This window comes from Moschus berezovskii, chromosome 4, assembly GCF_049115385.1.
Source record: "Moschus berezovskii isolate FMDL1 chromosome 4, NW_MosBer_1.0, whole genome shotgun sequence".
Lineage (NCBI taxonomy): Eukaryota > Metazoa > Chordata > Mammalia > Artiodactyla > Moschidae > Moschus > Moschus berezovskii.
This window is the reverse complement of record NC_142463.1, coordinates 93,235,187-93,252,513: the sequence shown is the minus strand read 5'-3', so window position 1 is coordinate 93,252,513 and position 17,327 is coordinate 93,235,187. Positions and strand designations below refer to the sequence as shown.

At 35.5% G+C, this 17,327-nt stretch overlaps 1 protein-coding gene and 1 long non-coding RNA gene across 6 annotated transcripts in view; one reads left to right on the top strand and one right to left on the bottom strand.

The window, feature by feature from the left end:
- Positions 1-16,521, top strand: part of PTPN22 (protein tyrosine phosphatase non-receptor type 22) — a 67,358-nt gene extending 50,837 nt beyond the window's left edge. For both annotated transcript variants that reach the window (XM_088835593.1, XM_055402968.2), the window contains 8 exons: positions 1,769-1,852; positions 2,009-2,118; positions 4,063-4,090; positions 7,497-7,580; positions 8,415-8,530; positions 10,029-10,059; positions 13,801-13,878; positions 16,379-16,521. In XM_088835593.1, the coding sequence (XP_088691719.1) occupies positions 1,769-1,852; positions 2,009-2,118; positions 4,063-4,090; positions 7,497-7,580; positions 8,415-8,530; positions 10,029-10,059; positions 13,801-13,878; positions 16,379-16,443 (596 nt within the window). In that variant the 3' untranslated portion in view covers positions 16,444-16,521. The remainder of the gene's footprint in view (positions 1-1,768; positions 1,853-2,008; positions 2,119-4,062; positions 4,091-7,496; positions 7,581-8,414; positions 8,531-10,028; positions 10,060-13,800; positions 13,879-16,378) is intronic.
- Positions 1-17,327, bottom strand: part of LOC148778093 (uncharacterized) — an 84,003-nt gene that overhangs the window by 64,178 nt on the left and 2,498 nt on the right. For 3 of the 4 annotated variants that reach the window (XR_016037260.1, XR_016037257.1, XR_016037259.1), the window contains exon 2: positions 16,381-17,246. This is a non-coding gene — a long non-coding RNA (uncharacterized LOC148778093). Of the gene's footprint in view, positions 1-16,380; positions 17,247-17,327 lie in introns of those variants that run through there. The other variant, XR_016037258.1, reaches the window with a different exon arrangement.

Below are 17,327 nucleotides of genomic sequence, written 5' to 3'. Positions count from 1 at the left end.
CTCGTCCTGCAGGAGTTGGAAGAGGAGGATTTGATTTCCTCTTGTCCTTTTATAGGGGCTTCCTTGGTGGTTCGGACAGTAAAGAATCTGCCTGTAATGCAGGAGAACTCGGTTCAGTCCCTGGGTCAGGAAGATCCCCTGGAGAAGAGAATGGCTACTCATTCCAGCATTCTTGCCTGGAGAATTCCACGAACAGAGGAGTCTGGAAGGCTACAGTCCATGGGGTTGCAAAGAGTCAGACCTGACTGAGTGACTAACACTTTCACTTTCTGTCCTTTTACAATAACTTTATAGATGAAGATATGTGTTCAGTATTCTGTGTGAGATTTTAATCTTATATAAATCTTTAATTTCATACTTTATCTCTTTTACAATTCTATATTTTTGCATATTATGCAAAAATTGCTGTGCTAAGTTGCTTAGTCATATCTGACTCTTTGCAACTCTATGGACTGTAGCCCTCTGTCCATGGGATTTTTCCAGGCAAGAATACAAGAGTGGGTTGCCATGCCCACCTCCAGGGGATCTTCCCAACCCAGGGATTGAACCCGTTTCTCTTATGTCTCCTGCATTGGCAGGTGGGTTCTTTATCATTATCGCCACCTGGAAAGCTCTTAGGCAAAAATAATGTTTCATATTACTGAGTGGTTTGAAAGTAGAAGTAAATATTCTATTAGATAATTGTAATAGTTTGATGTGGAAGATGAAGGAAAGCAAAAAAACAAATTTAACTCTTTTAGGTATATCAGAAATTTTTTTTATCAGAAATTTATATAGAACATTCCACCTAAGTAGGAAATAGAGAAGACTTTTTCTCTATGACATCATTTGTAAAGAATCCTCCTGCTAATGCAGGAGAAGCGGGTTCAATCCTGGGTCAGGAAGATCACCTGGAGGAGGAAATAGCTACTCGCTCCAGTATTCTTGCTTGAAAAATCCCATGGATAGAGGAGCCTGGCAGGCTACAGTCCCTGGGATCACAAAGAGTAGGACATGACTGAGCTACAGAGCACCCACCCATGACATTTACTGTACAGAGTTCCTCAATAGATACAGAGATGCGTAGCTTTGTTATAAAAATATTTCATCTGTATCTAGTTCCTTCTTTGATTAGAAGGAAAGGTTATATACTTTGATCTTGTTTTATGATTTAAAAAAATTTTATTTTTCTAGATACCCACAATACCTTAAACTTGTCTGAGTGCCAACTTTGGAAACCAAATCTTTTTCAAGGATTGTAGCAACATTGACATGTGTGCCATCTGGTGGCAATTTCTCATAACAGCAAATTCTATAAAAATTCTGAATACATCCATAGAAACATATTAACAGAAAACTTTGTTATACCATTGTTTTGTAAAAAGGAAAATGTTGGTATTCTTAATTCTATAAGAATGAAGAAGAAATACTAAAATCTTTATGATTTTACCTCCTCTGTAATCAAATCTGTCATGTTAAGGTGCTTCATGATGCTGTATTGTATATTCTATGTAAAACAAAGGGCAAAAATTATGCAGAAAACAATTCAAAGCTTCCTAAATTAATATAAAATTTTACATTATGTTAACTGATACTCAGCAACTTAATTAAAATATTCTTGGGCTTTTAAAATAAGTAAATTTTGAAGAAGAATAAAAAAACCTGGGTTTCCAACTTACGATGAGAGAATTTATGTTGCTTTTTCCATGAGTGAACAGACACCAGCTTAAATATCTTTTAAAAATCTTTGAATTTTTTTTAATTAAAATTGTGATTATATTTTTGATAGCAACTTCTCCAAGGATAGATGATGAAATCCCTCCTCCACTTCCTGAACGGACACCTGAATCTTTTATTGTAGTAGAGGAAGCCGGTGAGTACAGTTCAGTAAGCGTAAAGTAAAGTGTGGATTAAGTAGATTATTTCTCAGGTCCTTTCAGTATTCTGTGTGCCATTGCTGAGTAACATTTGCCCTTTAAAATTACAATACTCCTAAGAATTGAATCATATTTATTTATTCATGTTACAGGAGAACTCCCACAGGGTGTTCCCAAATCTTCATCTTCACCTGTGAAGGTAAAAACTGGAACATCACTAGAATGGAGTGGGACATCTGAATCAAAGAAATCTGATGATTTGGTAAGACTTAGACCAAGCAAGATCAATAACTTTTTTCTGACTCTACTCACTAAGATTCAACAGACTGTGGTCTATTCTTCATATATTTTTAACATCTATCACTTAGTAAATATTGAGCAGATACTTTTTATAAAACAATGTGGTAGAGTGTGGGGAATAAAAACTATGTGTAATATACAGTTATCGTCCTTAAGAAATTTGAAGTTTAGCAGTAGAGATACATAGCATGTGTATACAAAGTCTATTTTTTTCTGTATTTATTATAACAAGACAAATATAATCAACGCCATATGAAAGCTCTTAAGCTTTGAAAGAGTGAGAGATCCCTTCAGGTTGGAAGTGATCAAGGAAGATTTAGTGAAAGAGTAAACATTTGACCTTATTCATAAAGCACAATCAAGGCAAAAATAATTGTTTCATAAGTAGATTGCTTGTTCATGGTAGTCATCTAGTAGGCAGTTTCTTGTTAGCTGTGATACCATATTATAGAGAGCAGTTTTAAAAAAATAACAGATGTCTATATTATTTAATATAAACCTTCCGGAATTATGTTCTCTGCTTCTAGAAGAAAAACCTACATTTTCAACAATCTGTTATGCATTTGTATACAATTCTATGATGAACCAACTATATTAACCTTTCAGATATTAGAAGAGTAATTATCTAAAACATTTAAACATGTCTACAGTTGCAGTGGTGGTAAAAATATTCTCCACCTTTTAAATTACACTTTTAATGTACTAGCAACTGTTACTGTTAATGGTCTTTATATTAACAAGTCCTAGGGTAAAGAACAATCCTTCTATTCCAGCATCATGAAGTAATTTGAACTGCAACAACCGCTGGAATCAAGATTGCCGGGAGAAATATCAATAATCTCAGATGTGCAGATGACACCACCCTTATGGCAGAGAGTGAAGAGGAACTCAAATGCCTCTTGATGAAAGTGAAAGAGGAGAGTGAAAAGGTTGGCTTGAAGCTCAACATTCAGAAAACAAAGATCATGGCATCTGGTCCCATCACTTCATGGGAAATAGATGGGGAAACAGTGGAAACAGTGTCAGACTTTATGTTTTTGGGCTCCAAAATCACTGCAGATGCTGATTGCAGCCAGGAAATTAAAAGACGCTTACTCCTTGGAAGGAAAATTATGACCAACCTAGACAGTATATTAAAAAGCAGAGACATTACTTTGCCAACAAAGGTCCGTCTAGTCAAGGCTATGGTTTTTCCAGTGGTCATGTATGGATGTGAGAGTTGGACTGTGAAGAAAGCTGATCGCCGAAGAATTGATGCTTTTGAACTGTGGTGTTGGAGAAGACTCTTGAGAGTCCCTTGGACTGCAAGGAGATCCAACCAGTCCATTTTAAAGGAGATCAATTCTGGGTGTTCATTGGAAGGACTGATGCTAAAGCTGAATCTCCAATACTTTGGCCACCTCATGCAAAGAGTTGACTCACTGGAAAAGACTCTGATGCTGGGAGGGATTGGGGGCAGGAGGAGAAGGGGACGACAGAGAATGAGATGGCTGGATGGCATCACCGACTCGATGGACATGAGTTTGAGTGAACTCTGGGAGTTGGTGATGGACAGGGAGGCCTGGCATGCTGTGGTTCATGGGGTCGCAAAGAGTCGGACACGACTGAGTGACTGAACTGAAACTGAACCTTAAATTTTCAGGGAAATGTTCTGAGTAGGAAGAAATAAGTATAGAAAAGATCAATTTAGAACCAATATTCATGACATATAAAAAAAAAATCACCGTAAGAGTAGATGATTCTTCACAATTCATTCAGCATATTTATAAATTAGGAAAAACAGGGAAAACATTTCATAACTCTACTGGTATATATGAAATATAATTTTTAAAAAAATGCTATTTATTGCCTAGAGTTTATAGATTTGTGTACATGTTGTTCTTTCACTTTTTTTTTTTTCTTCCAGAGTGTAAAGCCCCAGAGTCCAAAATCAGGTAAAACATTTACATTCCTTGGCTTTAGGTGACATTTAGCCATAAGAATTTGTACTGCAAGAATGGCTCATTAAGTTTAGAGTAATTCACCTCAGGAGATGGCATGGTTTCCATAAAAGCTTCCACTACTCATTAATTTACTTCTGGTTTTCCTAGGCTAGTAGTTTTGTTTTGTGAAGGGTAAGAGGAAAACACGATTTTAGAATTCTCCTCTTTGATATACAACCAAACTATTGCAGATACAACTTCTTGGAACTTTGCAGCAGTTTCATTTTACTGGTTTTATCATTGTTAACACTGTCATACTGAAAAACTATTTCTGACCCCTTAGGTTTTTAACTTGCAGTTGCTTCTCCAGTACTTTCTTACTTGTTTTATATATTGAACAACACCACCAACAGCCAACAGTTATTGAACACTGATAGGTATTTTACATATATTATGACAGGTAGTAGTTACCCGTAACATTTATTCATATTAACATATTATTCAAATACATAAATAAGTAGTATAACATAGATGTTAAAAAGCATGGGCTTCGGAGTCAGGTAAACTTTCATTCAAATCCCTGGCCTACCAATAGTTATCAAAATCTATGACCTTGTTTAAGTTACATATTGCTGTTGTTCAGTTGCTATTGTTGCTGTTCAGTTGCTAAGTCGTGTCCAACTCTTTGTGACTCCATGGACTGTGATTTTTCTCATTGATAAAATGAGGATAATAGAACTTCCCTTCTAAGAAGATTTTTGTGAGGATTTAGTGAGATAAAATAAGTATAAAGCTTTTAGCATAGTGGTTATCAAATAAGTTCTCATTAAATGTTATCAGGGAAGCCCCTCACAATTTGTATTAGGTAATTATTAAATGAACATTTTAAGTTCTGTGTGCTTTATCCAACATTAGAATAGGCAAGGTATATAAGAAAAAGCACTTGCTTAATGATTATAGTGTTAGTTGCTCAGTTGTGTCCAACTCTTGTGACCCCATGGACTGTAACCCATCAGGCTCCTCTGTCCATGGGATTCTTCAGGCAAGAAGACTGGAGTGCTTAATGATTATATATGTACTCAAATTGGGTAGACAAAATTAATACTCATTGCAATTATTAAGTTATAATCTATATGGCATTGATTCTAATCACCAGGAATCTGGAAAAAAAAAAAAGGCATCACTGGAGTGGTTAGGGAAGGTTTCACTGAGTAAAGAAATTGAAAATTACTGATAGAAGAAAAAAGAGCGAATTCTAGGAACAGGGATCAGAGTAACAGTGACTCAAAGGTAAAAATAAGCATGATGGGTACAGAGAAACTCTAAGTAGGTTAATTTAATTGCAACAGAGGTCCTATTTTAGGGAAATAAGGAAAATAAATTTGGATAGATAATGTGGAAAGTTCTGAAGGACTTAAAGGATATGCAGATGAAATATCCAGAACAAACAAATCTATATATAGAGAAAGCAGATTTGTGGTTGTCCATTTAATCTGGGGGTAATGGGAAGTGATTACTAAATGGATGTGTAGCTTTTTTTCAGGAAGATTAAAATTTTGTAACCAGACTGCAGTTATATTTGCACATTGATGTGAATGTACTAAACGTCATTAATGGAAAATATTGTTATGTGTGTTTTATCACACACAAAATTTGGCAGAAGAATTTAGATTTAATTCAATAAGTAATAAGCACTGTAGGTTCTTTATCAGGGGAGCATTAAGGTGAAAATGGTATTTTGGGAAGGTATTTGGCAGGATACTGTTATCTGAAAGTTATAGTTCTCATAATACTTCCTAAAATCAAACTGGAAGGTGATAAGCTACTTTAGAGTAGTTATCAAATATTTATTAAATGCCTACTATTTGCCAGTGATTGTATTTGGTTTTGGAAGTACTGCATTGATATTTAATTTTTGCATATTACCTAGGATACAAGGAATAAATAAGAGAACTTGCTTTATAGATAAGTCTTGAGACCTAAAAAACCCAATGACAAAAGACAGATAAAACTCTAGCACTTAACCATGTATTCATTTTCAAAAGACATTAATAAAGTACATAATTATACTTAGTGCTGTACAATAAGGAGCATACATCAATAGAACACCATCTGTATCTTTAGGACTTATGTTGTGAGACAATAGCTCCATTATTTAAAATTCTTTATCACGGAAATGGGCTTTCAGGTGGCTGAGTGGTAAAGAATCTGTCTGTAATGCAGGAGTCGTAGGTTTAATCCCTGGGTCAGGAAGATCTTCTGGAGAAGGAAATGGCAACCCACTCCAGTACTCTTGCCTGGGAAATTCCACAGAGGAGTCTGGTGGACTACAGTCCATGGGGTCCCAAAGAGTTGGACGCAACTTAGCAACTAAACAACAACAATCAAATCACAGAAATATTCAAACATACATTTAAACCTACCATAATAGCATTAATCACACTAATAAAATTAATAATTGCTTAATATTATCTAATATGTAGACTTTGTTCATTTTCTCGAATTGTCTCAAGCATGTCTTTTTTTTTTTTCCAACAATGTTTTACAGTTGATTTATCTGAAGCTGGATTCAAACAAAGTCTACATGTTGCATTTGTTTTATATGTGTGTTAAGCCTTTTAAAGTTTGTAACAGTTCTTTTTTTATGTTCTCTCTTGACATTTATTTATTGAAGAGAATGTCCTTAAGACTGTTAATATTCCAAATTTGGCTGTTTGTATCCTCATGGTTTTATTTAACACGTTCCTCTATCTCTAGGATTCCTTGCAAAATTATAGTAAGACTAGAAGCTTGTTTAAAGTCAGGTTAAATTCTTTGGAAGAGTACTTTTATAAATCAGCTATTAAATTTGTGATAAAGCATAGGTTCATTGACTAAAGAGCTACAATAACAAAATTTTTGAGGCTCCAATCATTGTTCAGATAATTTTTTATTTGGCTGTTACAGGTTACTATTGAAAAATTGGAAAAATAATATAAAACCAAAAAGGGATTTTTAAAATACTTTTTATTGGAGCTTAGTTGATTTACAGTGTTGTTAGTTTCAGGTGTACAGCAAAGTGAAACAGTTATACATATACATCTATCCACTCTTTTTTAGATTTTTTTCCTATATTGGCCATTACAGAGTATTGGGTAGATTTCCTTGTGCTATACAGTAGGTTCTTATTAGTTATTTATTTTATATTAGTGTGTATATATAAATCCAAATCCCCCAATTTATCCCTCCCTTCTTCCCCTTTATTGACCATAAATTTGTTTTCTACATCTGTGACTCTTTCTGTTTTGTGAATAAGTTCATTTGTATCATTTTTGTTTTTGAGTCTACAAATAAGCAATATTTGTCTCAAAAAACGAGCTTAACTTAGGACTTTCAATTGATAGGTGTTTTTTTTTTATATATACCCTTTTTTTCATAGATCTACAACAAGATCGTTCTTCTTCCCCACCACCTCCACTGCCAGAGAGAACCTTAGAGTCCTTCCTTCTTGCTGATGAAGATTGTAAGTGACAGTACTCTCTCTCAAAATTTATAGCAAAATGAGTCCATTAAAGGTTAACAATAAAATAGGACCTAAATGGAAAATATACAAAGAATTTAAGATAAAGATAATAAATTTTTAAAATGCATAATCTGAACTGAACTGAAGGTAGGATATCCTACCTTCAGTTCAGTTCAGATACATCTTATATGTGATTCAAACAAAAGCTTTGGATGTGTTTTTATTATAGATTTTTGATCTCTTGTATTAGATAAAGAAATTTATTTTCTATACCTAGTTTGTTAGAGATTTTTTACCACAAATGAGTATCGAAATTTATCAAATGCTTTCTCTGTATCTTTTGAGATGTTTCTCCTATAATCTATAGGTGTTTCTCCTATAATTTATGTGGTAAATTATCTTGGCTATTTTTGGTTCTATTTATTTGTGATGAGCCAAACTTACATTTCTGGGATAAGTATATACTATGCTTTTTTTAAAAAATTCATTGTTAAATCTGTCAAAATTTTGTTGTGATTTTTTTAATCTATGTTTATGAGTGAGACTGACCTATGATTTTTTTCTATACAGTCTTTGATTTTGATTCTAAGTTACATTCATCCTTTGGAAGAATACTCCTTTCTTTTCATTTATCTGGAAAACATTCTGGACATTTAGAATAATCTGTTTCTTGAACATTTAGTAAAACTTCTCTGTAATAAAAAATAAAATAAAATAAAATGCATAATCTATTGCAAAAATAATGTACAGAAAAATCAAGCTAAGAATTACTGAATATATACCTGTATGTAATCTGAAGTCTTAAGCTACGCAACAAAACACTTTGTTTTTTAGGTACACAGGCTCAACCTGTAGAGACTTGTTCTACTAGCTGTCCTAACACCATGGAAAATTCAACATCTTCAAAACAGACACTGAAACCTCCTGGAAAGAATTTTACCAGGAGTAAGGTAAAAAAGATAGGAGTTTATGGGAATATGCCAGAGGTGTCCTAACGTTTGTCACTTCAACCGTCCAGCATTAAGATGAAAAAATTAGACTAAATATCTTCACTAATATAGATTGTTAGTCTCACAGCAATCAAAATTAATAGAGGGAAACCAAAACTTAAAAAAAAGCAACACTTAGAGCATGCCCCCCAAAACTATCAAGTTCTTTCCCCCTGAAACTAGACAAACTGATTCCAAAGTTTATATGTGCCAGGAAACAGCAAATAAATAAACAAATAAAAGCAGTGAAAGAAGGGTAGTCTTATCAGATATTAAAATATTATAAAGCCCGAATAATTAAAATGGCATGATATTGGTTTATGAAAAGAAACATATACCAACAGAGCAGAAGAAAAAGATGGAGAACAAAGATGAGAGAATTTTCACTAGGATATTTTGAATTACAAATAATCTATATTTAAAAATCTAAATAAAATTTTTTACAAAGGAATTTTAAAATATCTATCATATAGAAGATTACATCTCTGTTAAGTGTTAGAAAAATAGAAATGCTATAAAGGACATCTAAATGTCCTTGAAAAGAGTATAGTTAATTATTAGAATACCTATATGAGAAATAAAATGAAAATTATAAAAAAATAATATACTGTGGAACAGAGTGAAAAACATACACCCTGAGGAAATGTGAAGAAAAGAAGAGATCTGATTAGATTTTTAGAAGAGATAAGTTAGAGACTCCAACTTCAAGGTGGCAGAAGATACGGATTTGCTTAAAGGAGGGAGAAGGAAGTAGCATGGTTAACAGTATGAAGAGAATCTCAGTACATCCATCGAGTACAGACTATGACTGGCAAATTTTTTGACTAGAATGGGAATGGCAATGTGTCACAGCTATCTTCAGAAGCCACTGTGGGTCCTGGAATGGTCACTTAATAGAGAAGAGAAGTAGGGGACTTCCGAGGTGGTCCAGTGGTTAAGACATGGAGGTTAAGACCTGTTCCATCCCTGGTCTGGGAAGATTTCATATTCTGAGGGGCAATTAAGCCTGTGTGCTACAGCTACTGCGCCAGCACTCTAGAGCCCATGAGCCGCAACTACTGAGTCTGCGTGCCTAGAGCCCATGCTTCCAAACAAGGGAAGCCACTGCAGTGAGAAGCCCATGCACCACAACTAGAGATAGCTGTCACGCAGCAATGAAGATCCAGTGCAGCCACATAAATTAATAAATCAGTAAATAAAATATTTTAAAAAATAAAGAATAAAAGTAGAAACTCCATCTTTTTTCCTGACAGAATGATAGTATTATTTCTAAACAGCAAGATAAGTAGAGACTTGGCACTGAGTTAAAAATGGCATGATTGAAAAATAATTTTGTGGATTCTGATATCCATTTTTAAAGAAATTAATCCTCTTGACTGAAGTCTGTATTTCTAGTTGATTAAAGTGTTTGGATTTCACAGGGAAAAAACTAACCTTTTCCTTTTCTTCACTTTTGTAGAGTTTGAAAATTTTACGAAACGTGAAAAAGAGTAAGTTACTTATTTTTAGAATATATATACCACTTTCTGTAATGTGGGAGACCTGGGTTTGATCCCTGGGTGGGGAAGATCCCCTGGAGAAGGAAATGGCAACCCACTCCAGCATTCTTGCCTGGGAAATTCCATGGACTGAGGAGACTGGTAGGCTACAGTCCATGGGGTCGTAAAGAATTGGACACGACTGAGCGACTTCACTTTCACTTCACATTACCACTTTCAGTATATGTAATTTTTCCTTATATAACCACTGGGAAAAATAATTAACAGTATTATTCCTAAACAGAACCTTGCTAAGGGCCTATATATCAGAACAGTCACCTCCAGGCCTTGCACTGTTGTTAGGCTCCTGCTGCTGCTGAGTCACTTCAGTTGTGTCCGACTCTGTGTGACCCCATAGACGGAAGCCCACCAGTCTCCCCCGTCCCTGGGATTCTCCAGGCAAGAACACTGGAGTGGGTTACCATTTCCTTCTCCAATGTGTGAAAGTGAAAGTGAAGTCGCTCAGTCGTGTCTGACCCTTAGCGATCCCACGGACTGCAGCCTACCAGGCTCCTCCATCCATGGGATTTTCTAGGCAAGAGTACTGGAGTGGCTTGCCATTGCCTTCTCTGGTTGTTAGGCTCCACAATGCTAAAATACTGGGTAGGGAGTAAGGGGAGAGAAAAGTTTCCTGTGTGAATCACAGGAATAACAGTATGATGTTTGCCACTTTCTACACATCCTAAAATGCTATCATTACTGTGTTATTTAAAACTCCCAGCAGTCTAACCTCAGATGTATTTTCTTTGAAAGTAGTTACAGCAAAGCATATTGTGAAACAAATGTGTTGATTTAATGAAATAAGCAAAGTATTGACACATTTCCATTTTTACCAAATATTAGCAATAAAAGTCTGTTGCTTACTGTTTTTCCTATATTGTAATGAAAACAAAACCCTGACTCCTGAAACTATGGGAAACTGGTTATCTTCAAAACCCTATTTATAACTACAAAGTATATGCTGGTATATTTTTTACAAACTTGATCCATCAGGTTAATCATCAAGGATTAAACAGCTATACTGGTATTGTGGGGAGGGACAAAGAGCACTGAGAAAACTTAGATGTAAGGTGTTAGCTAAGTAAGAAGGTTTATAGCTGAATATTACTCTTTTCTGAGTTTTCACTCTATCTCCCTGTCCATAAGCTTGTGCTAGTCTGCTTTTATGGTTACCACACTTGATCTCTGAAGTGAACTAATTTCCTACCTACAATAAAGCACGATTGGAAAATATACTCTTTCCTCTATAGTCAGTCAAAAGAGAATTTAAACATTTCAAGGGGAAATTATAGTATCAAAGTGTTAGTTGCTTAGTCGGGTCCAACTCTTTTCAATCTCATGGACTGTAGCCTGCCAGGCTCCTCTGTCCATGGAATTCTCCAGGCAAAAGTGGGTTCCCTTCTCCAGCGGAGCATCCTGCCCCAGGGATCAAACCTGGATCTCCTGCATTGCAGGCAAATTCAGGAAAGCATGATTGGAAATTATAGTCTTTCTTCTGAAGTCAGTCAAAAGAGAATTAAAACATTTCAAGAACAAATTATAGTAGAAAACATAAGAAATAAAATGGCAAAAAGCAAAAACATGCGTAAATTGAACAGTTAGCTAAAGATTGATTTGATTAGCTTAGCTTGTGAAACATCATTTTCTACAATGCGGGAGACCAGGGTTCGATCTCTGGATCAGGAAGATCCCCTGGAGAAGGAAATGGCAACCCACTCCAGTACTGGAAAATCCCATGGACAGAGAAGCCTGGTAGGCTACAATCCATGGGGTTGCAGAGAGTTGGACACGACTGAGCGACCTCACATTCATGAAACATCATTTTCTTTCTCTTAAAAAAAGCAGAAAATAAACCTGTATAGGTCATGTTAATGACCCAATAGGAAGTCACAGAAGAGTTTTAGACAGATATGTTACACAATCTGTTTTTTGAAAAGATCTTATGGCTGCTGGTGACAAGAATTGAAGATGTCAGCTATGACATCCAAAGCTACTTTTGGTGGGAAACTTTAGTTGCTGAGAAATCCTTTACGTGCAAGTGATAGAAAACCCAACTTAAGCTAGTTTAAGCAGAAAAGAGGAATTTATTGACTCATGACCAAGAGTTCAAATGATATAATTAGGGCCTAATCTCTTATTCCACATCTCCCAACTTTGTTTCTGTCTGTTAGAATACTCAGGCAAGCTTTTACCATGTGATTTTCAGGCTTATGATGAAAAAAAATGAGCTCCTTCCTGGTTGCTCAAGTCACAGCTTGATGGATGACTAACTAGTGTTGTTAGGCCTGCTTGTCTTGGCTAAACCTAAACCAATCATCGCCAGTACATTTAATGGTTGCCTAATATTTAACAATTGTTACACGTGGACACTGACCAATAGAGAATGAGGTCAGATCTAAACAACTGGTGTGACCCTGATAGCCTTGGTCATAAATCAGCTCTTTGATCTATGGGTAGGTCAACTCCACAAAAGACATGGGAGGTGAACATTGGAAAGGGGTGATTTCTTAAAGTAAAATTCAATTATCAGAAGAAGGAGTTAATGCTGGGCAGGAAGCATAAAAGTATCCATGACAAGCTATAAGCAAAATAGTAGTATTTCACTATATATATGCAAAATTTTTGTCTCCAGTTATAAAATGCCAATTTTGCCTTTTGGGACAATTGTTTTCTTTCTGAAGGATGTACACAACTCTCAGTTCATGTGCAATATAGGGATGATAGCTATCTCCTGAACTTTCTCACCTTCACCCACTCATTATCCATGTCTCTATCATCAGCGGCTAGCCCAGTTCTTAGCACTAGTAGGTATTCAATAAATATTTTACTTGAATCTGACTGAAATTCATGATATACTCTAGTGATTCATACTGATGTCGCTCCAGGAAGTGTGAGGGCTTTCTAGAATTTTTTGTGTGTACAAACATCTATGCAGTCTTCACACTATATTCTGAAAATGATGAGAACAAATAAAGGCGTATATTTAGTGATTTCTCCCCAATTATGTACTGTTTCCTAGAAACTTCATACAAGCCTGAAATTATCTTTTTTTGGTGATAAGACAGTACTTGTGCAAAATATGGACCATGTTTTCACTGGATTGTTTGCAGAATTGGGTAGATACTGATGTATGAATATATTAAGGTGATAGGAAGAGAAATGTATTTTTAAGTCTGCCTATATGGAGCTAAAATAGCAAAACAAAGCAACATAACATTGCTTTTTGGGAGATTCTGGACCTAACTAGAAATATCTATAATGGGAAAAATGTTGGTTGGAAAGTGAATACAGATATTCCAGAGTAGAGGATGGTGAAAGAAAAACTAAAGACTTGCTATAGATGAGCTAATATGGAGAACAAATTATTTTAAAATGTACTTAAGAGTGATCAGATTGCAAAGTAAGATGCAGTTGAAAACCAAAATGTAAACCCCATAAAAAGTAGATTCACAATAAAATAGATCATATTCTTGAATCTTTTGGTGATTCTCTTTAGTGTTAGAAAACTTTAAAGAAATGCACACAAAAATGAGAAAATTATAGTATGAACTCATTTGTAAGCATTTATAGTTTGTTACATGTGATGTTTATCTAGAAGTATTAATTAATTTGGAGGAAACGTTTAACCTCAACAATTATGTGGTCTGAGTCTATATTCATTCTTTCCCTTACATTTTTTTCTTTTGATTCTAGGTATCTGTAATTCTTCCCCAATAAACAAGCCTACAGAGACTGTTCAGTCAAATAACTCCAGCTCCTTTTTGAATTTTGGTATGTGTGTTACTTGCCAGTAGAGTTAAAAAAATGTTTACCTTAATTATTCATTTGCAGTATAAGAGATACAACATTAATATGATTTAAGGTTACATGTATAAGTCCTTATGTTTATATTCTTTTTCACGTCATTTATCTTTTTATTTTCAGCTTCCTCTTACATGTTACTTAGGTCTGAATTACCTAGCATATGTGGAAAATAAAACTAGGTACCACATGATCATGTTGGCATGTAATAAATGAATGTGAAAGATACATGCAGAAATTCTGAAATACTATTAATACTTAATTCATATCTAAGCAGTTATAAGAAATATGCAAGTGTGATGAAAAGAACAGATGATGCTACTATATAATCTTAGTAAAACTCATTCGACAGTAGAAGGTGAAGCACAATTCTGACAGTTTAAAGGAACGGTTTGCCCAGTTGCTCTTTAATATAAACTATAAATTTAAAATAATTTTATATTAAGCATTCTACTATTTATATAACATAAATTCATACTATTTAAGGTAGTATTATATACACTATAGAATTTTTTTGTAAGAAGCATAGTAAATGGTATAGGACATTACTACTAAAAATTATTAGCCAAAAAGCAGACCCCCCTGAGAAGGTCTGGGGGACCTCCAGTAGTCCCAGGAACCACACCCTGAGGAACTGTTGCTCCATGGTATTGTCCTTATCTGCATGTTGCCTAGAAAATCCCAAGGATGGAGGAGCCTGGTTGGCTGTAGTCCGTGGGGTCGCTAAGGGTCAGACACGACTGAGCGACTTCACTTTCACTTTTCACTTTCACACATTGGAGACGGAAATGGCAACCCACTCCAGTGTTCTTGCCTGGAGAATCCCAGGGACGGGGGAGCCTGGTGGGCTTCCGTCTATGGGGTCGCACAGAGTCGGACACGACTGAAGTGACTTAGCAGCAGCAGCATGATCAAAACTGTTGCAGCCGCATTCATACCGTAGGTGGCAAGAAGAGAGAAAAATGTTGAAGAGGTGTGACGGCCTCTTCAGGACTTGCGGCACTAGCCTGGAAGAGGCAACATTATGCTATGCATGCGCTACATCCAAACTATAAAAGACACTGGAAAAATGCAATAACGTTGGGCAGATAAGTTTCCCATATACTATTCTATTTCTGAAGAAGAAACGAAGAAAAATTTGGGTGGACAGGTAGCAATCTCTGCCACAATTGGGGTTAGGGTCCCTATCTCACCAAGGCAAAGTATTTAACTAGAATCTCTGGATCTGTTTCTTGTGTTTTAAAATTTTTGCTTGGATTACATTAACTCTAAGGTTTAAAATGTTATATTTAGAAAAAAAGTAATTATTCTTATTAAATCATTTAGTTAAAAAGTTCATATAGGACATTCTATAACCTATGAAAAAAGCACCAAACTTTGCCTGAAACATAAATGTTCCTTGTTTTCTTCTTTTCTATCCAACACACCACTTGAATAGCTCATGGCCTGTCTTACTTTACAACAAGGGCTTAATGAAGAGCTGACTCATTGGAAAAGACCCCGATGCTAGGAAAGATTGAGGGTAGGAGGAGAAGGGGGTGACAGAGCATGAGATGCTTGGATGGCATCACCAATTCAAAGGACATCAGTTTGAGCAAGCTCCGGGAGATAGTGAAGGAGAGGGAAGCCTGGCTTGCTGCAGTCCACGGGGTGGCAAAGAGTCAGATATGAATTAGCTACTGAAAGTAACAATGGGCTGAGTTGCTCTGTGGCATGTGGGATCTTCCCAGACCAGGGATTGAACCCATGTCTCCTGCATTGGCAGGCAGATTCCTTCTGAGCCACTAGGGAAGCCCTCCATCAATTGCCATACACCAGCAACTATTTATACAGCATTTACATTATATAAGGTAATATAAGTAATCTAGAGATGATGCCATTCCTTTCTCCAGGGGATCTTCCCGACCCAGGGATCAAACATGGGTCTCCTGTATTGCAGGCAGTGCTGTATTATATATTTGAAAGCTCTTAAAGAAAAATCTTAAAAACTCATCAAACAAGATGGCGATGATGTGAGGGGATGGAGGTGTTACCCTTAACATGCTAATCATTTCACAGTATTTATGTGTATCAAATCATATAACCTTAAACGTACATATATCACATGTAAACATATATATGTCAATATTATCTCAATATTGGAGAAAAAAATACTAAATTACTAAAGGCTATTAAGAGTCGGACACGACTGAGTGACTGAACTCAACTGAATTATAACCATCTAATTATTACCTTATTAAATTTGTAGGTGTTCCACAAATTTAAGGTGTTATTAGAATTCTACTGTCATCATTAAAGCACTAATGTAATTACTAGAATGCTTTTATAATCTATTACTAAATTGATCAAAGATGCTAACCTTTTAGGGAAAAAAATCCATATATTTCCACATATTACAATATACTCAAAAGAAAAAGTGTTCATTTTATATAAGAGATCTTTCTTCATTCAGTTTTATTTTTGTTTCCAGGTTTTGCAAATCGTTTTTCAAAACCCAAAGGACCAAGGAACCCACCATCAACTTGGAAAATTTAAAACAGCTTTGGAATATTGCCTGCAAGTGAATCTGCAAATAAAACTAATAGAATACTGCTAGCTAAAAATAAGTGTATACTCATAATATCAACCATGAAGATATGGTGATAATGTTAATAGCTTTAAAAGAAGACCAGTATGCAAATAAGTGTCAGAAGTTTTACATTTCATCTCATTTACATTGGGTTGGAAAGCAAAATAGGAGTTTGTCATTTAAGCTTATGTACAGAGAAGGCAATGGCACCCCACTCCAGTCCTCTTGCCTGGAAAATCCCATGGATGGAGGAGCCTGGTGGGCTGTAGTCCATGGGGTCGCTAAGAGTCAGACACGACTGAGCGGCTTCACTTTCACTTTTTACTTTCATGCATTGGAGAAGGAAATGGCAACCCACTCCAGTGCTCTTGCCTGGAGAAGCCCAGGGACGGAGGAGCCTGGTGGGCTGCCGTCTATGGGGTCGCACAGAGTCGGACACGACTGAAGTGACTTAGCAGCAGCAACAGAGAAGGCTGTATGAGAAAGTTTTAGAATGGACTTATTTTTCCTTTTTAGAAGTTATTTTTATTCTACTTTAACCTTTCTACCTAAATATAAACTTAAAAGATTTGTAAAAATGTGACCTCAATTAAATGTCTACATTCTCAGAAGTTACTATAAAAAGTGTTTTGAAAAATCTTACCTTGTGGTTGCAGTACAAAATTGCTGCTTGTGAAAATTATTTCCTGGGAGTTATTTCTGTCTAAATGAAGTACACATCTTTTTCCAAGTGTTGTAGGAAACAAAGTATTGAGAAAAGAAGTTACACCTAAAAAGAATAAAATATACACTTAATGACAATAATCAGTCCTTTGTTTGGATATACCAAATAACAGAATGTTCAATTACT